The following is a 26,133-nucleotide window of genomic DNA, read 5'->3' on the forward strand; positions in this document are numbered from 1 at the left end:
GTTTTTTCCCCTACTGTTTCAGCTGCGCAAACCATGCAGGATGATTTACTGATGGACAAAAGCAAAGCCCAGCCCCAGCAGCAGCGGCAGCAGCAGCAGCAGCAGCAGCAAGATCCAAACTCAGCAGAAGCCCCCTCTACGCCCATCTCGTCGGAGACACCCAAACCAGAAGACAGCAGCCCAGTGACTAGTATCGGCACATCAGCTCCTGCCCAAAATAGCAAGGAGAAGATGCAGATGGAGTCCCCCATTTTGCCTGGCTTGAGCTTTCACCAGCCTCAACAAGAACCTGCAGCCGGCACCTCCTTGTCTCCCTCCTTCGGCAGCACCTGGTCTACAGGGACCACAAACACGGTGGATGATAGCTTTTTCCAAGGGATTACTCCAGTCAATGGGACAATGCTTTTCCAGAATTTTCCACACCACGTCAACCCTGTGTTTGGTGGCACTTTCTCGCCTCAAATTGGCCTAGCTCAGACTCAACACCACCAACATCAGCAGCAGCAGCAGCAAGCTCAGCAGCAGCAGCAGCAGCGGAGGTCACCCGTGAGCCCTAATCAGGCACCTTTTGCCCAGAGAAATGCTGCTTACAGCCATCAGCCCATCATGACCAGCAAGCCGTCTTCCTCCTCTGCCTCCTCTTCTTCCTCCTCCAGCTGGAATAACCATCAAAACGCGGCTTGGAGTACGCCTTCCAACCCTTGGGGTGGGCTGCAGGCTGGTAGGGACCCTCGAAGGGCAGTTGGAGTGGGGGTTGGCGTGGGAGTGGGGGTCGGCGTACCCTCCCCCCTCAATCCCATTTCACCCCTTAAAAAACCATTCTCCAGCAATGTCATTGCCCCTCCGAAGTTCCCACGGGCTGCACCCTTAACTCCCAAATCCTGGATGGAAGACAACGCTTTCAGGACGGATAATGGCAACAATCTGTTGCCTTTTCAGGTAAATGAAATGCTACATGCACCTTCTACATGGTGACAGCTGTCACAGAGTTATTTTTACTGCAGGGGTTTATTTCATGTTACTGTTCTACCTGAGAGGCACCTCTGTAACTTATATCTGCACTAAATAGTCCCCCCATATGAAATCACTGGGGTTGATCCTAGGGAGTGCATACACGAAGATCCCAAATTCTGGCTTAAGGTTTAGAGTCTTATTTTTCTTGTAATTTGTTCTTAAATATCACCAGGGCTTTTCATTATTATTATTGTTGTTGTTATTAGCATTAGAAAGGTAGTAACCTTCATGGAAAACAGGTTTGGCAGACTTTGTTCTATTGGTGCTCTGTTTGTATAATTTTTTTTTCCACGTTCTCTCGTATGTGAGAAACAGGAGGAGACATTAAAATTGCTGGTTTCAGTTTTCTAAGAGCATGTTAATTTTAACCAGAGATGCTTCTTGACCAGAAATCTAGTAAATTATTTTATCACCGCTGAAATAACTAACTGTCCTTATGTTGTGTTGGGTGTAAGGGGGGCTTGTTTGCATAAGGTATACATATGAAGCCCTGTATTTGTCTGATCTGTATAGCCTTGGCGTTATATTGATGGTGTATGTTTTGAATACATCTAGAAGCAGCGTGGGTGTGTATGGAAAGAGTGGCGTATCTGTCCTTTCCAGTAAGGAAATGCCTAATACAACTGACGTGATTTAGAAATGGCAGGGAGGTATTGTATAAAATAAACCATTTTATGCTGTTCAAAATATTTGCAGAGAAAAGAGACAATAGGACACGACCTTCAGAGCCATATTGCAATGGAGTCTATTTACTAGCTACATAGCTCTGAAATATTTAAAGCTGCAGTGCCCTTCACTGTTTTTTTTTTTTTTTTTAATCTATGACGACAAAGCAGATCAATTGCAGCTGAAACTAGGCCACATAGAAGATTTGCAATTTTAATGCAGAATGGAACCTATCATGGTGTTAATTCCATTTTTAGATTGAAAAAAGGAGAGCATGCACTTGCAGTTAGATCTATGCAAGGTGAAGTGAATCTCAAATGTTTTCTAGGTTAGCTTTTGTAGTCTCAGACAAATAGAAATTTTCTGTTTTGGAATATAGTGAAATTATCTATATGCTTTCTCTTTCAGTAATAGCTTTTTCAACAAAGTATGAACTGTCAAACATTTTTAACCTGTTAGTACTATAAGGATGGTATCTAGATTGACAGTGTTAGGAACAAAGTAAAAAAAAAAAATTGCTTTAAGAGTTTGTTGGAGTACGATATATGCATTCCTGTGCACTTTCCAGTCCCATTCAAAGAGGGTATCTTATACTCAGCCCTGAAATTTCATTTTGCTGCTTCATTCTGTTTAAAGGGAGAGTTGCTAATTTTTTATTGGCTACCCTAAAAGAAGGCGGAGTGGCTCCTGGTAAGCTGCTGGTCAGTGTCCCTGTAGCACTGAAGTCTGGAGAAGGACTGTTCTTTAGAAATGATATGCCTGGTGAAACTGTTATGTTGCACAGACCCTAGTAGCACAAAAAATATTACATCTAGCTCCCGGTCATTTTTAGGAGTGGAAAATGTGTTTCAGTTTATGATTATTCCTTTACTGAAGTTCTCTAAACGTAAGGCTTCATGAATTCTGGTAAAGAATTTGTATTTATAGGAAAAATAACAGTAAATGGTTTTATATTTGTGGTTTGGCATAGCTTTAATGAATACACAACTTACATATTTTTTAATTTTCACAGATCAGAGCATTATTATGCTAGAATTATCTAGCAGCGAAAGTGACTAGAAACTGCCATAAATTAAACTGGCAGATATTTAGGGAAAAAAGATGATGTTTTTAAAGAAAAGTTCATTTGATTTCAAAATTAAGATTCTGAAAATCTAAGGTGTGAGCTGATACGTAAATTTGGAAACTTGTTTTCTTTGTGAATTTAAGCTGGTATTTTCCTGTTAAACTGAAAGCAAATACTTGGACTACTCTCATTACCATCTGGAATAAGACTCTGATTTCAGAGACTTGTGAAACTTGTACACTTTTCTTCCTAGTAGGCTCTTATTAACACAAAATACCCAATTTTGCTTGAGAGATTGTCGTCTGGCTTACTGCTCGTTGCTCTTATTCCTCACAGATTGCCAAGGGAGTCCTGAAACCATGCTATTGATTGCAGATAACTGTTCAGTTCACATTTATGTTGACAGAAACAAATTCATATAAGAGCTTAATATTTGTTTCCTGGCTTGTGTTTTCTTTCTTTCTTTCTTTCTTTTTTTTTCCTCTTCTAAAAGTTGGGCAATAAGTTGACACAGTAAGTCCTGCTTGTCAGCACTATCAAGTAATTTTGGCAGGTTTATCCATGTGCATCTGCTACCTTTCATAACTGCAGGTTTTTTGATTTTTTTCAGAAGTGTCTTCCAGTAAAATTGTCATCAATATGCTAATGCACGTTAGCAAGTTTTTGTACTAGACAGTTCTTTTCTCTTTTGTTGAAATTATAAGACACTTTCTAAATTTATGAATAGCATTTAATTACTTAAATATTGAGATATTTTGAAGGTAAAAATTGATATATTGAAGCTAAAGATGTTCTGAGTAACAAGAAAAATATCAATGGATTAATTGTTTGAATTAATGTCAATGATATTTTTAAATTCAGGTTTTTGTGGTAATCAAATTTTAAGCAGAAACTTCTATAATTAACGATTGTATTCTAAATCTATAGTATTTGTAGATAGCTGGTATCAGTTTCTGATAGAGCTAGTTCTAGAAAAAGCTGATAGAATTTGAGAATACTGCTCTAAGAGATACATATAAAATAATATGCTAAATGTCCTCTTCCCCTAAGTAATTAGAGTAGTATGTCGGTGCACCTTGTTTGTCAAAACCACTAAGGCATCTGTCCTGAGGAAATGGGTTGAATTATAGCAGTGTTTAGAATATCAGTTAGTAGGAATTTTGTTGGTATCTGAATTTTGAATGGTGTTGAAAGGCAACTAAAAATGCTTTGAAGTAGAAGTTTTTCATACAGTTACTGAGAAAAATTGATTGCACTTTAAAAAAAAAATCTAAAGGTACAAAGCTGATAGTTGGAAAGGAAAACAGAAAGAGTAATTGATATAGAATGAAATACAATGTATTAAATAAGAGTTGGAGATAAGATCACAGAAATAGATGTGGAACGAGGCCAGATATGAAACATAGGAAGGTGACCAGTTTGTTCTGCTCAATATTGTTCGGCTAGTGAGTGGTTCAGGCAAAGTTCCTCTGTTATGATTATCATGTGACAAGCAGTAGTATTGTACCATTAGGCCAGGTTGTCCTCATTTCTGGCTGTAAAATGGAGGAGCCGCCAAGTGCATTGGAGGCTGTCGTTACTGATTGTCCCTGGGACCAGGGCCACAGTTCAGTCCTTTCATACAGCAGAACGGTGGGGCTCAAGGGGAGCAGTTGTCATCTGCTTCTGAGTTGCTCCCAGAATTTTCTTTTCCTTCAGTTCTCTCAGGTAAATAGTATATTTCTTTTGGCCATATGATGATACTGGGATGCATCTTGTAGGGTTAGGAGGATTGATTGTGCCTGAAATAGATCGTTGGAAGCATGGATAAGAAATTCTCTTTACTGTGGAGAAGATAGAGAAGCAATTAAATGTTTGGAGACCAGAATGTTAATTAAGGAAGTCTATAATGTAAGTATTTAATAATATCACTATAACAAATAAAGTGACAGATTTCCCAGAAATTGTTCAGGTTTTGTTAGGTATGCTGCTTTCCTAACGTTCTTTAGAAACAAACCAAAATACACAATTGCAAGTTGTAAACTTAAAAAATGCATAGCAATATCTGAAGTTTCTGGCATATATCAAGTCATTCTTATTAGCTTTACTGATATATAGCAGAAATAAAGGAGTAGGGTATGTATTCTGAATGAAGATAGTTTTAACATGCTATGCTTTCAGGGAAGGCTGTTAATGACCCAGGAATTGGTGATAACTAGGTTGAGAAAGCTTTTGCACTGGGAATTTGTCTGAGTCCAGATAGAATTATATGCTAAATTTAGAAATAATATTTATCTTTGATATTTTATAGTGATACAAAATACAAATCCAAACACATAGCCAATGTGTGTATAAAAATATGTGTACATATGCATAAATACATGCTTATAGATAGATAGGTAGATATTCATTAGTAATATATCAGCAGGCACAAGTACTTTGTCATATGTTGTACTAAACATACTGTAGCTGTTTACTAAGTGAAATGGAGGGCAAGGAAATGGTCACTGTGTAATGTTTATAATTCCACTGTAATTTTCAGTTGATTAATAGAAAGCTCCTGAAGAAGCTATTTTCTTTAAATGTTTAAAGTCCTGTGATATTAGCCCATACTTAGCTGTCTCCATTCCAGTACAACTGATATTCAAAACAAATTATGCGTATACACACACACACACATGCACATGCACTAGACTAATGCATAGAATAATTTTTCTCTTAGCTTGGATTCTGAAACATTTGTGTTGACTTCTTTACAGAACTATGACCTGAATGCAGTTTACTTGTCATAGTTCTATTTCTTACTTAACACTAGAGTAACTTTAACTGCATAACAGGATATTGTATTTATAAAGTGCTGACTGAATCAAAATGAGTTCAAATATTGAAACATTCATGAGTTACAAATAAAAAAATTTCATATTCACATATGAGTAAAGGAGTTTTGCTGGCTAATAAATTGTTTAAAAGAATAGCCAGTCTAAATCTAGATTTTGTTGCATCCAAACATAGTTGGATGCAAGAAATCTATTTTGAAATTAATTTAAAAATATTTTTCTTTATTCTAAATTTGACATTCTGGGCTGCAGCTTCTTGACAGTTTAGAAGATAACCATACATAGTATCAATAACATTACTGGTATTTTGAAAACTATTTCTTAAAGTGTAAACTAATATTAATTTTTCTTATATGTTGATACACAAATGCTGAGGGCCTGTGACTTTCTGAAATAAACATATCTAAGTGCTATAGAAATAACTTAGTCTGCTTTTCTTTTTTTCACCCCTCTTTTCTTACATAGTTCTGATGTCATTCACTATTATTGTGATAAGTAGTCTGCTTACGAGTATTAAAATGTGAGAATGTGTGTTATGGTATCCTAGTAGTCTTTAGTTTATCAGGTACAACCAATGTACTGTCTACTAGCTTTAATAATTGTGAAAGATTTTACAGTTTTTGTTTGAGGTATTTAATTTGATTGAGTTTGAAATGTCTGCATTTTCAAATTAATTAAAGCACATTAACGTGGTATAGAAGGATAAGCACATTACTGTTTCACATTTAAAGTGTGATGATTTGAATACTAGTTGTTATTGTCTTGATTTTAAGTAACCAATTGAATCATAGACAAGCTCTTTACCAAAGTTAGTGAAGGTGAAGCGAAGGTGTGAATTCAGGATACAGCTGATATTCTGAACAAACTAAACTGTCACGGCTTCCTTTAAAATGTTAAACATTGTAATATAATACAATGAATAAATAATTTTATCATGAAGATTTGGTAACAGGATTATGTGTCTTTGCTCTGAGAGGTAAGGCAGAAGGCAAGGTGAAGGGCATGGCAATTTTTTTTTGCTGTTTCCCTCCTTTGATCATCTTCCCTGGTGTAGCTTTTTGCCTAGAGGCTGCTCTTGTGAATTGAATGTAGGAGGAAGAGAGAACTGGAAAATTAATATTTCCTGTTCAAGGTGATTTTCAAGGAGAAAATGAGTTTGCAGTTTGGATGATGATCGTTTCAGTTTCTTAGGTTTGGTAAAATAGCTCTTCTGTCCTGAAGATCACTCCAGAGTACTTCCTGTATGCAGCATGCCAAAGGGGAGTAAAAGATAGTAGTGCTTAGTTTGAAGTTATAAAGTGATGTTAAACTGTTCGCATCTGAATTCTGTTTGGACTGGGTAGACTACTGTGTTTTCAAAAACTTTTAAAGTAGGCTGGAGGGAAAAACATCATAACAAAACTATCCAGTGATTAACTTTCAGAGAGATCTAAGTCTTTCTGGCCTTTATTTTTCTTTTTCTTACTGATCACTTGAGGTCTTGTTACATATTTGAAAATACTATTCATAAGTGCGAGATGCTTGTCCTAGAAATTTAATCAAAACATTATTTCAAACTGGCACAAACTCCCACAGGAAATAAAGGCCTTTACAAACTTCACTGTTTTTTCCTGAAGTAAGCACGCTTCTTTGATTTTGCTTTTGTCATAGTAATATATATAATGTTATTTAAGGAGAAGGATCTGTTCCAGTCCTTTAGCATAATGGCAGTCTGCAGATTTTAGATACTGAACAAATCTCTTTTCTCTTCATCTTTCCTATTTCTCCCCCTCTGTGTCTCACCTACCAGAGTTTGATGTTAGTAAGTTTTTCTTGTATGTTTGTTGGTTGCATTTACCTACGGAAAAGGGAGCACCATTTTCTATATACATGAAAGGATTGTTTACTCATATTCCGTGTCTTCAAAACATCATATTTTTATTGTCAGAAGATATCACAAGCTAGGTAAAGAAATTCTGTATGATCTTCAAATTGGAGGAATGATAAAAGTAGGTATAAGAGTTACTGCCCTCTGGCAGGTGGGATCAGACTGTTGTACCTTTCTACTCTGTTGCAAGCACAGTTAAGTGTTTGGTTTCACAAAATGCTGCCCTGAGTAGTTCTCACCACTTCTCATCCCAACCTACTTGTTCACTAAGGTGGGGTGGAAATAAAATTTCAGAAAGGGCAGGAAACAGAGCTTTCTAATTCCTGTTTTCTCAGCATAAGGTCAGCTAAAATGTCCCTTTGGACTTTTTCTACTGCTATTTAGACTAGTAACTTCCCTTCTATAAGGAAACTTCCTAAATGTCTACATATGGTTAGGCATCCTCCCCCCCGCCCCAGCCCAGCAACAATAAGTGGCACATGTAGTGTGAGACAACTTAACAATGCCTTTTGCAAAGCTTTAGGCAAATCTCCCGTTCATATGAAAATCAGCATTTTATATGTAAATATACATGCAGTATACATGTACACACACATGTATCAAATCTATATCCGTATGAGTATAAACAGTTCATTTTCTCCAGAAAACGTTTCTAATAATATTCAATAACATCTGCTTTAGAACAACAGTGACAAAGTATGATTTACTAGTGTTAGAATTATTTGTATTTCTTTTGTATTTAGGCTACACTTCTTTTTCCAGCAACTATGCAAGTTGAAATATAATAGCTTTCCATTCTTGTTTTCTAACAAATATGTCTGAGTAATGTTTAGACTCTTCAGCCTTTAGGCTTTTGTAGCATTTTATACATTCTGTAACTAGATTTAAGTTTCCATGTTTTCTTTCATTATTTCTTCTTTATTTAAATTTTCCTCGTTTCATTTGGTAGAAATTGAACAGGGATTTGCAAAAGCATTGCTTTTAGGCAGTTGATATTGGAATACTGCATGTAATGATAATAAGCAGTGTCCCGAGATAAAGTGGTTAGATGAATATACTATTTTGTTTTTAGAAACAGGTTTTCACTTATGTTACCTTTTATATTATTATTTGTAACTTTTAGAATTAAAAAAATTAAAGTGGGGAAATATTGGGGAATACTTTATCTGTGCATCTTCAAACTTGGTCACATCTTTCATTTGCATATTTATAAACTTCAATTACGTACTTCTATCTTTTCCCATAAGTTCCCAATATAATTTTTAAAATACAGCTAATTGATACCTTCTTTTCTCTCATTTTTTTTTATTTGCCTTTTGTCTTTTTATTGCATGATTTTTCAGGCTCATCCTGGAGATAAAACTCTTACTTATTCGAGGATCTTATAGAAGCACTGTGCTGAACAGGATAGAAAATGACCTGCTTTGTCACGATAGTGTTATGAGGAGAAGGGGTGGTATAATTCTCATTCTACCGATTTAAATACACACAGAATTTGAAGAAGATATTCTCTTCTCAATGTTCAGTCTGAGAAGCCTAAATATTTAACATATATAGCTCTTTATTCAAAGCAGAGCCTCCATTGACTGTCTCTGAATTTAATGCTTCTGTGAATCTCAAATTAGTCACCAAAAATGAAGAAAACAAACTGTCACTTGTGAAAAATTTAAAGTTGCATGCCATTTACTGTTTAGGACTTAAGAACTCTTCATTAAAGAAGAGAAAAGAAGGGAAAAAATTATTTTCCTTAATCGTGAGACCCTCTTTTTCTTTAACCATCTATATCTTTCTCTACATCCTCCAAATTCTGTGAGAAATAATGTAGAGGTTCTGTAGACAAATAATTACTCAGAAGCATCACTGAAAAGATTTTTTCCAAGTGCTGGATGTGGGAGGGGAAAATGTTTCTGATCAAATAATTAGATTGCTATATTTTATTTATGCAAGGGGGTCATATTTCACAGGCAGTCTTACTTCTCTGCTTCCTGCATTTTTAGTGTTTGGCTTTGCAAAATTTAAAGTTCTTTTGAATTCCCTAGAGCTTAAGTAAAATGCTTACGCAAAACCACAAATTCTATTGCATGTTATGATGACATTCACATGATTCATCAGCCAAGCTGGAATCTTTTGATCAACTTTGCAGATTCTTCTTGAAGTAACAGAGTCAGTGAAAGTGAGTACAGAGCACACGCTGTCAATGAGTTTCAGAGGTGGTGGAGGTTTGGGATTCCTGCCGAGGTTTTGGGTGAAGCCTGATTTTGTGGGCATAGCCCCTTTTTCTTGTTTTGTTTAGCCTTGAACTGTTCACCTCTGCTCCTTTCAAACTTCCCCTCTACTTCTTTCTGTTCCTGCTTTTTGATCTCCTTTTTACTTAGGCTTCTCATTTGAGTTATCTTCCCTATTCCATTTTGTATGTCAAAGCTTAAAGTTACAAGGGAAGTCCCAATAAACCCCTGTAGTCATAAGCTGAATCATGTTCACTTACTCCTTTGGGAATGACTCCTGTGCAAACTCATTAGCTCAAGGAGTTTTAAGAGGGTTTAAATAAATTCAGGGAAAATGGGGTCTTTGGAAATGTTAGTTAAAAGTTCTGAATTTTAGAGATTTTAACCAAGTGATAATAAATGTGCAGTTAGTCTGAACATGCTGAACTGATTTTCTTTTCTTTTCCTCCCCACACCTGACTTCCAAAAAGTGTGATTTGGGATGGATTTTCACACAAACTGAGAGAAGAACACTTCTGACATTGAAACAGTATTTCTGAAAAATGAGAAAACTATTATGTCTTTAACATGGTCATTGTTTGTTTATGCAGTCTGCTTTTTTGGCTTAATCTTTGTAAGCGGATGTTCTGGTGAAATTCACCTTTCCTGCAAGCAAGAATTATTGTGAGAGGTGCCCATCTAAAGAGTCACCCAAAAAGGTTATTTCTGGCAACACTGTAAGCAACTTAGAGCTGACCTTTTAATGGGAAATGTCAGGCGACTTTCTAAAGTGACACTATCTATAATGTAACATGTTTCTGAATTGCTCTCTTCTACCTATAAAAGCAGCTCTTCAAGACAAAGACAATCATCCACTGAAGCTTTCTTATCTGTGTTCTCAGAGTGGTAGAGGCTTTTTTGCACATAAGGCTTGTTTCCCAAAGGTAATCTGTGGAATTTTGACTTCTTACGAAAGTTACTAAAAATAAAATATAAAAGGTAACAAACATTTTATTTTAAAACACACGAATGGTAAAATATTATTTTAGATTAAATGAAAATTCTTATTTCCTGTTTGGAAGTTTCTGTGTCATTCTACTTGAAACAGTGGAAGCCTTATGCTTTTGTTGCTGTTGTTTGTTAGCTATCAGCAGGCAAAAAATAAAAAATAACACAATGAAGGAGTTGCCATATTGCCTTGAATGATTATGTAATTCCTACGTGATAGGAATTAAAAAAGACAAGCCAGTGATTTTGACTTGATTCTTAGGGATGAAGTTTAAATCTTCACTGCATCATGGCTACTGCTACATTGTCACTACTAAATCTACACTATATATGTAGATGAACTAAATTTAGGAATGGGAACTGGAACCTGGAATCTCTAACTAATTTTTTTTAATTATTTTTCAGTTATTTCTTTAACTCTCAAAGTTTTTAGTGCTTATGCTTATTTTTTATTGTCCACAAAATGAAAGAAATTTTTATGAATTTATGTATATGCTCTAAATGCCTAATACCATGTTGTGAAGTATGAATTGCAGGTTTTTCCCTTTTTACAAGGTCTTTCTTAACATTCTAAAAGATCTTGTGAGTTTTCCTTTAATCTTCAACTAATGTTTATCTCCTCTAGTAACTCCTGATTTGATCTGACTCTGTTCCTATAAAACAATTTAAATAAGATTTGATTTTTTTTTTATTTCCAGATTTTACTTAGCTTGTAAAATGAGTAGTCATCATGATTCACTAAGACGTTCTCACTGGCATCTGACTGTGAATTGTCGTTTGATTTTATTTACATGTTATACAACTTGTGTAATTAACAATTCTTACTTTCAAAGCATTTAGACCATTAAACCAAAATGGCATGGAATAAGTAAATGCTAATTTTGATCTCCACTGACGCTTGATGCAGGCGTCAAATTCTCAGCTCAGCTATGCAGCGTGTTTTACTGTATACATATATTCTTATTCTCACTTAGGATGGTGTTCTTTGACAGAATTTTAGATTTTTGTAACCTATTTGAACAAATTCCTTTTCAGATGATATTTAAAATAGTATTTTTTTTAAACTTGTGTGTGTTTAGTTTGGCTTACAAAGCTGCACTATTAAATTACAAATATCTAAGAACAGTGCATAAATATACAAGCTCTACTCTCTTGATCTATTCAGTGTTAGTTCATCTCAGTTTTTCATGACTTCCTTCTGCTGACATGATCATCCAGTCATTCCTTTCCTCTTTTCTATTAATCTTTTTCTATTTATTTCTTTAAAAATTTCTATTTCTTTTGTATTAACCTAAAAATTCACCCTTCATGTTGCATTCAATTAAGTATTAGAAAGGCAGCATTGAGTTGAAAATTTTTATCTGAAAAATTTAACCCTTATTTACAAGCAGGCACTTGTGCTTCAGTTGAAGTAACATGTTTTTCTCGTGTTCAGTAACATTTTCTATCTCATATGCAAGTATGACAACTTCTTGAATTGCAGTTTCTTGTTGTGTATTATGATAGCACATTGATTGGGGTCAAAGGCATAGACCTGTTTCCCACCTTAATAAAAAGTTTACTTATGCTGAAGGAAGCTGTTCTCCAGAAAGGAAGTGTAATATAATAGCCTTTCTCCCTGACTGCAAGGAGGTGTATACCATTAATGGTCGCAACAACAGTTGTTTGAAAGGTGATTTGAAACAGTGTTTAAAGGAAGAGAGGGTAAAGTGCTATGTTCGCTCCAAAAAAGAGCTTTAAATATCCAGATATGCTGTTGCTATATCACGAGTCATAATTATTAGCATCCTTTTAAGAATAAAGAAAGCTCTTATGTATAAACATTTTCATTTGAATGAGTGTGTCCCTTATTGCTGTTTTTTTGTTTATTTGTTTTTTTATTAAGTTTCTAATGTGTTAAACACCGGGAACATGGTAGAGAGCAGCATGTGATAAGCGATCTCCCATTGATAATCATGAGATGTTCCATTCACCTTTCAGCTGTCAACAGAAGATGCTTCAGAAACCTTAAGTCTAATATATGAAACTACTGTATTCATTGTGGTCTCATAAGGAAGTATTATCTGTTGAGTAATATTCAGAGCTTTTCTTATGCAGATCCACTAATACAGTATTTTATTTTGTGAAGAAGATTTATTAGATACATTAATGAACTAACATGTGGGTAGCTAGTGTTACTACTGTTTGCTATGTGACCTTTGCACTAATTGCACATTTGTAAAGGGTTAATAAATGATTAGTGTATTAAGCAATTGTTAGGGTCCAGCATGTTAACAGATGGCTTATTACCAAATATAATACCTTCTACCTGATGTGCCTAGTAACCATTTCAGATGCATAATATTTGAGTCTGTCAAACATTTATAACATATGTTATGGCTTTGAAATTTTCTTTAGACTATTTATAAATACATGTTTTAATTTTAAAGTATGATAAGTGTAATAATCTCACCTAATATTTTGTCCTTTCAAATGATTCAATTATTTGTATATTCTCTGTAGGCTCATATTATTTCCTTCTGTGATATTTAAAAGAAAAAAAAATCAAAATAGTTAGTGAAACCACTCAGAGTAACAGGGCTTTTCTTAAAACTCACAAAGCCCCTAGTAGCAGATAACTGTGCCCTAGGTAGACTAAAGCAGGACAAGGGGGTGAAGGAAACTGGTCAGGGGAGAAAAAGTAGGATTTTTAACATGGAAAATGAAAGTGAAGGTGTGGTATGTTTATGAGTGGTATTCCAAGATGATAGTATGCCCATTCACTTTCTGCGGATGAGAATTTCTGCAGATAAAATCTTGCAAACTATAGGCTGGATTCCACATTTCAGTAATAAGGGTCCTCAGGTTGGTGGCTCCTGCTGCTTTTGACTGTTGGTAAATGAAGCTATACCTGTGACATCCAGGTAATAAAACTGACCTTAATTGTCAGCAGAACTTATCAAAACTTCTGTGAACAGTCTTACCTCCCTTGTTTAAATGGGAACACTCTCTTCTGACATGGTTTCACAAAGTAAAAATGAGAGATTACTTTATATAACCTGTTTTTTTCTTTTTAGGCAAGGGAGAAGTGACTTGCTGTGCACTGTTTAAAACAAGTTTAAAGCAGAATATTGTAAATGATACAGTTTGTATGAAAAGGTTCCATTTTTAGAGGGATTTGGAAGTTTTCCTGACATTTCAGTTGCATACTAGCCTTATATACTTTTTTTACTGGTGTAACTAAGTGTTTCAAAATATAGCTTAGTGGGAAATATAGAGGAAGGGGGATAAATAAAAAAAACAGATACAAGGAGAGTATCTCTTTATGGATACAAATGTGAGATGGATACAAAAACCAGCGCTAACTAGAAAGGCCGTGTTTCATACAGCCTGGAAATTGTTTGCCCTTTCACACCTATGTTTATACTTGTGGTTTACAGTTATCCTGAACTTAAATAATAAGCTCTTGTCTTTCTCCTTCCTGTGTCCTCCTTTCTGGTTGATGAGGTCCCAGTTTATAATGAAAATTGAGTCCCCGATGTCATGATCTTGTAGTTTGTGCTATTAAATGTCATAGTTCTTTGCTGCATTTCTTCAAATTCATCCAGTTCTTCCTATATGGTGATCTGATCTCCTGCATATTGATGATGTCTTGCAGATATTATTAGTGTGTTCCAGCTACCAACATTCCTGATGAATTTGGTGTCCATACTGGTCCTTCAGAAACTCCATTAGTAACCTTTCTTTAGCTGATTTCTCTGTTTACTACTATCACTTCTTTCCCATTTTATCATTTGCTTTCTTACCTGAATTACACAAATTCTCGTTTTTTCTCCATTTATATAGTAACTTTCCTTGTAGTTCTTTATAAAAGTCTAGATTGAAGTCCTCGTTAGAACAGCCATATCACCTTCAAGAACCAGAAATTGTACTCTGCAGGGTATTTCATCATGAATGTATGATGCTACATTTTTACCTTTAGCTCTACTTTTTCTTTTTTAAAGAGAAACACCCTTGTATTTCAATCATAAACACTAGAAATGGTGTTTGTCATCGGTGTGATAGTTTCATATGCTGCTTCAGTCACTGCAGTTCTTTATTTTGCTGGTCAGATATCCACATCACCCACACTCTTACTTCAACTAGCTTTAGTCATTCCACTAACTGTGCCTTCCTGACTCTGGCGCCTTCTGATATTGGTGCGTTCACATTGCTGTCTGTTATTCAGCTATGTGATGTTTCTTTGTCCCTGATCATACCCTTGTTTACCTGCTTTTTCCTCTTTGTGTATGAAGACTGATTATGGAAGCTATATTAATTTCTCCTGACTTCTCCTGATATTTTTCATTTAATTCTTTTATCAGCCTTGTTAGACTTTTTCCTAGGCATTTGTTGTCCAAGGTACTCATGTAAAACATGTTACAGTTTTCTTGAATGTGCTTCAGTGGTTGAACATCTCCTAGTTCCTTCCTTATAGTAACATTTCTTAAAGTACCTGTCAATCTTTATTACGAAAAAGGAGAATTATGTTGCAAATCCCATAGGCTTTTTTCTCACTCTTTTCCCTGTTTGGAGCAATCTTTACTAAATTCACTCTGTACTGAATCAATTTCAGCTGTCATAATATAAAAGGAAAATGTTTTCCTTGCTCATATAAATATCCTTTTCAATATCTGTTAGGAGTTAACATGAAAAAGCTTTCCTTTTGGTTAATTGTCCAACTGTATATGTACTTGTATATCTTGTGTGTGATTTCTGAACTATTCTACTTTAAATCCAAGTGTGCAGCAATAACTGTACTGCATAATCCATAGTTCTGACAGCATGTATATGCCTATGGCTTCTTCTCTTCTAAGAGGAAGAAATCATATTCATGTTGGCTGTTTTGCAGGATTGTAATGTGAATATTCGGGCACCTGGTATGTGAGATAGTTGCTCTTTTCCTGTTTGCCTCAGTCTCTTAGGTAATAACAGATGCAAGTATGCAAAGTGTGATTCAGCGAATATTTTTTTTTCACTTGTGTATTAATTTAAGATTCACTATTACAATGAACTTTACCATATATGGGATAATTCAGTACTTCCACTAGAGAAAATTCCATCTGCTTACAAAACTTAATCTGACATAGCGCCACAGTTAGAAAAGGATTGTCTTGTATCCCAATGGCTACACAGTAGTCTTCAACTCAGGTTTGACTGCAAGTGCCCAACTTGAGAGTAGTCTTATCTGCTTCCTATCTCCTTTGTAGTCCTATCTCTCTCCATTGTGAAAAGTTGGCTGAGACAGCTTGAAGTTTTGTGACAGACTTTGCCCTGGATATAGCCCCAGGTTGGAGAATGTTTGCTGCCTGACCATTCTCAAATATTCTTCAGGAAGAAGGTGGCAGAATGGATTTTTGTGTTTATCTCCTCAGTTTTTTTTATTAACCATTCTTGTGCCACTATTTGTCATGTATATTAATCATGCTATGAGAATATAAAGCCAGGTCCCAAGCTGTTGTTTACTGAGTATGTTTGGGACATGTTTTAGGTAATTCTGTGGGTAAAGTAATATCAGTAAATTACCTTGCCTTTTTTTCTTCTTCTTACTGAACAACTGTTCCCACTGTACTTATTTTCTTGGTTTCCTTTTAGAAGTAAAGGACTATTTGGCATTGAAATGGAAAAATTACTGTCCTCTAAGGACAGTTTTTCAAACAGTAGGTAAAGATCTTGTCCTGTATGAACAGATAAAGTGTCTCATCCCTTTTTGATTGAAATATTTAGCTGTAGTTCTGACATCTACAAGTTGCTTCACATAGGCAGTATTTCCTGAACACTGCAGAAATGGAACAGGAGGCTGGCTTGACATATGCCAGTCAGATATTATTTTAGTCGCATTGTTTTTAAAAGCACAATGAGTTTGAATGAGAGACAATATTTTGTTTGCCATAAGGCTTAAAAATTTCAGTGATGCTGTTTTTACCTAAGCAGTATATTCCATGTCAGTAATTATTAGTGAACATACACAAAATCACTGTTTCTGTCTCAGAGAAATCCTTTAGAGTCCTTGACTGTTGTAGCCATAGTAAACAAAGATGCTGGGCAATGGTACTCAGACTTCTGTTTATGACAGTTATTACTTGTATTATTTTCTACCTCCCATTTTGTCTCATTCTTGCATAATATTATGAGACAGACTGCTCATATTGTAATTTTTTTTTGAGACAATGACTTCTTTAAGTGATATGTTCCTAGCCTCTTGTACATTATGGGGTCCGGACCGCAAAGCTTGGTCCCTTGGACCCATTCATGCAGTAGCTTCCTTCTCTTCAACTGTTCGCAGTCTTTGGTGATTTGAAGTTAGGACTTCCCTTGTACACTGATTTAGCTAGCAGGGTGAATTCTTAGGTCAATGTCAGCCTTCCTTTGCAATGGGACATGGCACTGTTCTGCTGAACGCAAGACGTAGAAGCCCAAAGGTAACTTATTAATGCCGGGCTCTTGCACAGCAGGCCAATGAACCAGTTAAATTAGGTCATTTTAATAGCTCAAGGGTATAATGAATGGCCTTGTAAATCCTACTGCTGACATCTTTTTTTCCACTTGCTTGTTTTTGTGAATTGATGATCATCTTGGGTGTAGCTACTTTAATCCTACGTTTTAAAAGTGTTAAAACCGTTTGTTCCTGGAATCAGTAACTAGAATAAAAAGTGGAGGCATCAGCTTTTTGAGATGCATTCAGCAACTGGACTGATGGGCAGATTTTTATCTAAAACATGTTAACAAAATATAATGACCCATAAATGCTGTCAGTGAGTGCTCAGTCAATTGTAATGTCTACAGATAATTCCCTATAGTAGAGTAATGGGTGTAAGAATAATAGCTGTTTTGTTGGGTTTTTCTTTTTCTTTTCTTTTTTTTTTTTCTTTGTGGACTTGCATTGTCTAATTGTTTTGGGGGCAAAAGGAAGACATTTGAAATATGGAAGTGCGTTATGTTTCTGATGGATAGAAATAGGGTTCCCCATCGGAACATTAGGCTAGGTATTTTAAGCATTTGGCTAGGTGATTTACTGTCTTTGAATTTGAGATGGAGAAATAACATAAGAGTGATGTAAGTGGTAAGTGTGGCATATTATAGAAGTATGTAATGAAAGAATAACTAAGGATGCTTCAAATAACTCAGCAGCCTATTGCTTAAAGGAGCTCTGATGAGTAGATGAAAGAAGTGAACACTATAATATAAACAAGAGATAAATTAATTTATATCCAGCAGGGCCATATTGTAGTTTGTTCCCTGCAATTCCGAAATAGGAATCACCCAAACCACGGGAACAGTTAATGTATTCCTTTTGGTCTGGGCGGTAGCTACTATCTCTATTTAGGAAAAGGCAGGGTAAATTCCATAAATTTCTTCCCCACAGTTTGCAAGCAGATATTGAATGTTCCATAACTGGTCAGGATATTCTGTTTAAGTGGTTATGATGACAAGCCTTATGCCTATAAAACCTGAATATTTTAATATATATTTTAAATAGGTATTAAATCTGTGTGAAAAGGAAATCCTAATTCCAATGTAGAGTGAATTTTAAACTGAAGAATATAATTTAATACCTTTTTTTTTTGTAATTCTGTATAATGCCTGTTGTATCTTATCTTATTTCTGGGCTTTTTAGTTCATTTGGAAATAAAAATTGCAAACACTTCACTGAAAGGTTTTAGTTTCCTTGGAACTCTTTTTTAGAACTCAGAATTTGTAAACGGTTAATATTTGAATACAACCTTTACCAGTCTTGGTGGAAAAATTGCCTGATTAGGTCAAGTTTTCATAGTTTTTGGATTCACTCTAATTTCTTGCATAGAAACTGCAAAAATTTATATAATACAATACAGATTAAATATTATTAACTAGAATTCAGAAATAGTATTGTTCAAATAATATGGTAGTCCTTCTGTAATCTGTGTACGTTTAGATATTGTTTTATATTTGTATTAAATTTTCTCTTTCTTCTTCCAATCTTTTTCAACAAGCTACAGGGGGAAAAAAATCACCTTTTGCCTAGTAAACTTCTGAACACTTGCTAAAATAAAATGTGCTACAGTTGGTAGCAAGAGAAAAGACAAATATATGAAAAGTCCATGTCTTTCTTCCATGGGCGCTCCAAGAACAAGAATAACATAAGAAAAGAATTCCTTTTTTTCCCCAAAAAGGTACCTAATGAATCCTCCTTAATTTAATGCTATCCATAATTAACTGAGAAGATCAAAAAAGAAAGAGGAATTAAAATAAATTCTACTAGTACTTAGTACCAGTACCTGTACTGTAATGTTCTTTACCATGGGTTTAGAAAAATTTACCATGTTTTTCCCTCTTACCTACATTTTATCCCTCTTTATTTTATGTTTTTAAAAATCCATCAAATGGAAAAAAAATGCTGAAATTTGTGGTTATTCTAGTTCTGCCTGCATCTGTGTTGTCAGTCATGTTGTGATTGGCAGCATTCCAGTGCCAAGCTGCAAAGGAAGTAACACTTGCTATTTTAAAGTTTTTTAGATTCTTTTGCAAAATGATCGTTTTATTTTACCGTGTGACCATATTCTCCAGATTTCCTACCTTTTAAATGATTGCTTTCAGCTTTACTGAGGGTGCAAGTACAAGCAGAATTGTTACTCTAGAGGTTTAAGAGAGCTTCACAGCTGAAGCCTGCTAGGATCTGGAAGAAAGGCTCAGGGAATATTAGGAGCTTGCTGTACATGATTGTTCGTGTGCACCATCGTGGCAGATTGAGCATGTCCCAGGCCAAACTTCCATAGTATTTTTTTTGTGGTTGCTGTTCTTGCTGTTTTGGATTGGGATGCTGGAGTGAGATCAACTTGTTTTCCTTGTGCTGTTAGTCATAACACCTCTGGCAGGTGCTAGAACAGAGAGAGAGAAAGAGAATGAGAGCAAGCGCGCATGCAAGAGGTTGAGCTCAGTTTAAAGCGATGCTGGCATTTTACACTGTATTTATTCAGTTCTGCTTCCATTGACTTCAGCTTTAGTTGGCAATGCTTAGCAATCCTGTGCAGCCAAATCCAGATTTATGTCAGGCACAGAAAAATGAAACGCAGTGACCGTGGTGAAGAAGTTTGTATTGATAGGAAAGTTGTTTAAACCGTATGTATTTTAGCCATTCTCTGGAATCTCATCTCTTTCTTCTGATCTAAACCGTAGGCGTAATGTCCATAATCTGGTGGGTAGAAAATGTTCAGACTTCTGTGGGCCTAACTGGACTTTTGGTGTACTCCTATAAGCAGGAGTTCAGTGAGTGGAGACTATCTTGCTGCTTGGCAGAGTCAGGCTGCATTGTGCAGATACTGGTGCAGGCAGCATGAAAATGTAGAACACCATGAAATAAAGTACATGAAACTGAGATACTGTTCAGAATATAGGAAGCTTAGCAGGAAGTCAGTAGGTGGACTGAAATATATAGACACAAGGAATTTTTGGACTGTGTTGTTGGAATAGTCTAGGTACCTGAGTTTTGACATACTCGCATACTACAAAATGGGCAGACTGGATGTATCTCTCAACTCAGCATGTATTTTGTGTTCCAGATGCAGATGACCATGGCAACATGAATTCAGCATATGCATAAATATATATTTAAGGATTTTGAGTATGGATGCTAGCTTCGCTTGGACAGCATGTCCAACATTATAGATCCAAGAACTGGATGTAGCTAAGTTTTCTTCAGTTGATAACCCTCCTGCACTAAGGTGTCTACCATCCCTTCATTCAAGACTGTAGTCTCAACAATATCTTTGCAGTATCTTTAAGAGGAAAGATGATTTTCTGCCCTCCCTTTTGATGAAATCATGGACAAAATAAAGTGGGATATTGGATGCCATTTAAGTTCTTAGAAAATCTGTTAAGGAGTATTCTGCTGTGATGAGGTTTTTCTGCTGTGTAGCTAACTTTTTTTTTTCTTCTATCTCTGACTCTTCCTAAAGGTACCTTTCATCTTTGTGCAACTGGAAGGGTTTAATTCTATCCTTCAGCACACATGCAAGATATCTTTGTCTTTATATCCATCTGCTTTAGATAAAGAAAAATCTCCTAACACGTTCTCAGCTTGCTGTTCTCTTTAAAGTGAAAAGGAGTGACAGTGGGGGAAGGTTTGAACAGTAGAATTTTGTTTGAGAGGGCCATTAAAACCATGTCTAGTTCTAGAGCCTGTGACTGCCAAGAGACACCCCTGGCCAGGTTGGGCTGTTTGAAGTGAATACTGGTCCTGGTGAGAACAGCTGCTGATACTAGGAAGGTATTGCTGTTGTGACAGCAACAATTTTCCTCTTTATCCTATGCATTATTAGATTCCTGTCATGTTTTCTCAGGGTCAAACTTGTCCTTTGTGACTGTAGTTTTAAAAGTGGTTCCACTGCCATAACCCACTGCAGAGGCATAGGAAGAAGAAACAGTTTCAGTTCTTGGAGCAAAGTGCATGTTCTCCCTATCTCTGGCATGGAATATGTTGGCCATTTCCTTTTCTAGATCATCACTTCCAATTACTTTGGGCTGCCTGTTCAAGGTGAATGAGCTGGTGAAGAAGCTAGGCTGTATTAAGGTCCACTTAACATCTGTTATGGCCCTAGCTGTAGAGCTGGTCTTGTTTTATGTCGTCAAAATTTTCAGAGTTCTCAAAGGGATAGTTAAAATGTCTTTGTGTTAGGCATCTAGCATGCTGCATATACTTTAACCTGATTTTACATATTCTCATGGATTTCCCTCTTTGAACCCACTCAGTTCTTTGCCCCTCTATGAAGGTGGATTTTTTCAAAGATAGTGTCTTTAAAAACACGTGCAACACTACTTCTTAAAATGATGCCTGGGTTTTACTTTATTCAAGAGATGAACATTTAGCTCGCACTTCAAAGTTGGAGTCTGTTACTCTACATTCTCTCAAGGGTTTTACCTTTAGATTACTGTTACTCAACCTTTTGGAGATCTAGGCAGTTCATGTCCATTTCTGAATGAAGCCAAGGCCTGGCCTTTTTCAAAGAACACTGCCTTGATGCAATTTATTATCTTTTTTGTTGGTTTTTTTGGCACTTGTAGGGTGGAACCTTTTATTGTGATCACGATGCGGTTTGTAAGAGCCTAAGCAAACTCCAGTAGCATTGTGAGCCATGCTTGTCTCAACCTATGGTTTCCAGCTCTGAGGAACCCCATCCTTCTGCTCGCCAGACACTATGCCATCTCTGTCCCTGAAGGCCACTAGGTCTTAAGGTGTTTGGTAGGACAGTGACCGCTGTTACTGTTTGCATGAAGAATTCCAACCCTGTCCTCTACATTAATTAGGACAGGGCAAAATTTCCTGGAAACATCTGTAGTGTAAGTACATGCATATGGGCTGTCAATTAAAAAAAATTATTATGAATAGCTATCATGCAGGTACTCATAGTCCATGTAGCTGTATGCTCTTTTCTCATCCTTTACCTGCTCAGCCCTAGTCTGTGTATCTACTGGGAGGGGACTGAAGTAGTGCTGGGTATGCTTTGCCCTTACATGCCTATGCTCTGAGTTTGATGGGTACAGGACAAAGCATACCGTATTACAGGCTATGACAAAGGGAAAAGTTATTTTGATTTCAAATGATGGGATGTACATACATGTCAATTACATATTTCAGAGAACTCCAATTACTGCTAAGTAATCTTTGTTTTGTAATTAAGTTATTGTAACCTAACTTTAAGAACATCTTTTCCCTTCCTGGAATTTGCTGACGCATTGATTACACCTCAGCCATCTCCTGGAATAAACAACACAAGCGTCTGTCCCAGGGATAAACAGACTCCTTCAAAGCACAGTTTTGATTCATTACTGGAGCAGGGTCATTATATGCATTGGATGGAGACTGGAGACTTTTGAAAAATAATTATGTTTGTGTAATTAAAGACTAGCATAATACATATGCACAAAAGTGTAAAATTTAGGCAAAATGCAAACTATTTTATTTACTCATTTTCTTTATATGTCTTGACTCTGCAGTTATTGTTTGGCAGTTACCTTTTTTATTTAATTAACAGACAGATTATAGATACTATATATCTTGTGACATTTTTAATCAGCCTTACGGGTAAGATATTTAAAGGTAGAAACTTGATAGCTAACTTCATCTGGAGGTCCAGTCTTTATGATCCTTCAAAAATCTGATCCTGCATACTCATTTGTAATTTTTCATTATGTTTAACATACACATCTTTGAAGAAGACTATGCCATGCATGAATGCATAGGTAACAGTTCTTCAACTCAGCATATGAATAGGTCAGGGCTGGGGTTAAAAGTTTTGGCACTTGTATCTTCTCTGATCTTCTCTTAGCTATTTTTCATTTGTTCAACACTAGAGTATCGTAAGAACTGCAATATGCTGCCATATATGCTAGCAACAGGAAAGTAGCTGCTGTCTGTGCAGCGCAAAAGTATGATCCAGTACTGGCAGGCTGGACTGAATCTTCTGCTAGCTTAATGATTGCTGTGTAGCCAAAGGGCCTCATAGCTGGAGCTTTCTCTTTTATCCATAATTCAGTATATCTAAGCAGGTCTAGGGATGTCTGTCTCCTCTGGGCCCCGAGCTGATTTTCCAGACTTGCTGCATTTTCAAGCTGCTTTCCCAAGTTCTTTAGTCTGCTTCACCATTCTGTCACTTATATTTTGATTTCTGATCCTGGTCCTGGTCCCAGAACTTCCTTGCAAAGTTCTCATGTGCTACTGAGGACCTTTGTGAATTGTTTCTGTTGTTCTGATTGTTTGGCAGCAGATCTGGTAGTCTGTGGAAGTGATACGAAAGGCAAAACTGGGAGATGAAGCAGTATTAGTTTAGCAAACACAGAGAACCTGTTGATGCTGAGAACTAAGGAAACATCACCCTGTGTGTGTGCACAGTAGCACCAGACTTCTCAGAAAAAATTACTAAATTTAGGAAACAATCTTCAAATATAGTAGTGTATGCTTATTTTTTGCCTTAAAACATAACATGCACATGTTAATAAAATTAAATACAATTTATAGGCTGTGAACTCTTCTGAACTCACTCTTCCCAGCCTCCAAGATGGCAATCTCAGGAATGTTTAAAACTGGAATAAACTATCATTGTGGCAAAAGAAGCAATCCTGCCCTTTTGCTCTCCTGCCAGCGTTAGTTTTGCCAGCTCAGCTCTCTGGATAGTAAACCAGATCAGGGGACCTGACTGAAAAATACTTCCTTACCGCTAACTCCCTATTTTGGGATACAAGCTGTATGTTAGCTTTCATATTTTCCCTTCTAAAACATACTGTAGTCCAGTACTGTAAAACTTGGCTTACTCACAACACAATCTTTTAGATAAATATTTTAAAAGAAACAAATAGAAAAAGACAACTAAAATTCTTGTTTTGGGGCAATAGTATAGGTACTGTTTGAGTTATTGATATATCACAAGAATGGAAATCTTTACATACAATTTATGCTTTTTTTCTTTTGAATTTAGCTTTGCATTTGTTTTAAGAAAGTGAATATGAAATAAAAGCAACTCTTCCACTCTACTACACGCTACCAAACAGTGAGCTGCTTTAACTAAAGTAGATTTTTCTTTTAGATATGCCAGAAAAAAAATCAGCTTTTTTTTTTTCTTTCCTTTTTTTTTTTTTTTTTTTTTTTTTTTGGCAAGATCTACTTTAGATTACCTGGCATAAATTTTATTTCATGTTACATATATATGATTGTATACACACAACATACGTATTGATCAGTTTGAATATATCAAGAAGTACATTTTTATACCATATACAAATGTTGGCATTTTTACCAGCTGCAGAAAGCATAAAAATCAGAAACAATAACATCTGAATTAAATGATGAAAATCAGTGAGCTCACTTGAATGTTAATGTTTAATATAGCTTCTACCAGGAAAAAAAGATTCTTTGTACATAATGTTTGACTGCCACAAAATGCTCAGTAGAGGAAATAAATGCATGAAGGCAATAGTGCTACTCCACTTTTAGAAAATACAAAATTAGCATATTGTAGAAGGAAAGTTGGATTTTGGGTTTACAGTAGACTGTGGGAACATGAGATCTTTGGGAATAGGAAGAGCTGTATTTCAGAGAGGTTTCTGTAACTGTAAACATTTTATAATTTTGTTATTATTTTATTATTAAATTTTTATTTGGATCCTTGAATAGTAATGTTAAAAAAAAATCTTAATTATACCGGTTAATTCATACTCTCCTTCTGTTTTTTTTTTTTAACATGGCGTAAGAAAAAGAGTGTTCATGAGAAATAACGTGTATGCATTAAGACAAAACTTGAGCTACATTTTCTACTGATACTGCTACTCCTTGTCTAAGGATTTTAAATTTTATTCTTGCAAGCCAGGAGACTGAAGTAAGCAGTGTGTGGAAAAGATTCTTCCAGGAATTTTCTGGGTATAAATGTGACATTGAAGGTTTCGGCTTGCCCAGTGGAATTTATTAACTGTAGCATAACATAGCATATGAAGAAAAAATGAAAACTGTCATCTTTTACCTCCTTGTCCTTTACATTTTATTGATAGAAATGAGAATAAGAAAAATAATTTTTTTTGTTGTTTTGTTTTGTTTTTTTTTTTAAATTGTCTGACTAGAATAAGGGGACCATTCTATTATACTGACTCAGCACATACAGTACTCTAGATATTAGAGATTAGTGAATTCCCTGGTCCAGATGGCACAGGTAGATTGCTCCCTCCATAATATTATCAAGAGCTCTGTTTATCTGAAGTTTGAATAATGCTGGAACAGGATTTCTAGCTTTTACTTTAGATATTTTTCTATAGTATAATTGATCATATTGCTAAAACTTTTCCCTAATGTCAATCCTAATATTCCTTTGCTTGCTTTCATTCTGTTAAGTATGCTTACTTTTTTCTCACTTCCATTTTATTAAACTGTTTGGATAATTTACTCCTGCAGTTCCTTATCTATTAGTCCCTATCAGTGAAGTCATATACATGCGTTTTATCTATTAACCTTGCATGCTGAGGGAAATGAGGGGAAGAAGAGATTTTTTGTATACTTGAAAGGATTAGAATCTTCCCTGTAAAGCTTCCTAGGTTTTGTAGTTGTCCTTTGACCTCTTAAATTCTTCTCCATACTAGGTAAAATGTTAAAAAGCAATAGACTAAATATTTCACACACTCTCTTCTGAGTAGAATCATCTCCTAATCTTGTTAACATGAACAACACTTCAGCTTTCTCAGGTTATTTGTAAATTGGTTATATCTGTTTTTACCATACAAAATATAAAGATATTTAGGTCCTTAAGAATAAAGCTGAACTTTGAAATTGTTATTTTAATAGGAGACATGTTAAAAAGTTTTAAAAACAATTAAAATAACTCAAATGCAGCAATTTAAAAATCAGAAATTCAAACTAAACAAACCCTTACTCAGGTTTTTGAGTGAAAGTGCTGCATATCCTGTCTTGTTTTTGTCTTCCTTCTAGTGTACTTTCCTTAAACCTGTGAGGCTCAT

The 26,133-nt window shown here is 35.6% G+C and overlaps 1 protein-coding gene across 6 annotated transcripts in view; it reads left to right on the forward strand.

Moving 5' to 3' along the window:
• CPEB3 (cytoplasmic polyadenylation element binding protein 3) overlaps positions 1-26,133 on the forward strand; it is a 102,718-nt gene that overhangs the window by 8,112 nt on the left and 68,473 nt on the right. For all 6 annotated transcript variants that reach the window (XM_026094130.2, XM_026094126.2, XM_064514060.1 and 3 more), the window contains exon 2: positions 23-939. In XM_026094130.2, coding sequence (XP_025949915.1) covers positions 34-939 — 906 coding nt within the window. In that variant the 5' untranslated portion in view covers positions 23-33. The remainder of the gene's footprint in view (positions 1-22; positions 940-26,133) is intronic.

This window comes from Dromaius novaehollandiae, chromosome 6 (genome assembly GCF_036370855.1).
Source record: "Dromaius novaehollandiae isolate bDroNov1 chromosome 6, bDroNov1.hap1, whole genome shotgun sequence".
NCBI classification, from domain to species: Eukaryota; Metazoa; Chordata; class Aves; order Casuariiformes; family Dromaiidae; genus Dromaius; species Dromaius novaehollandiae.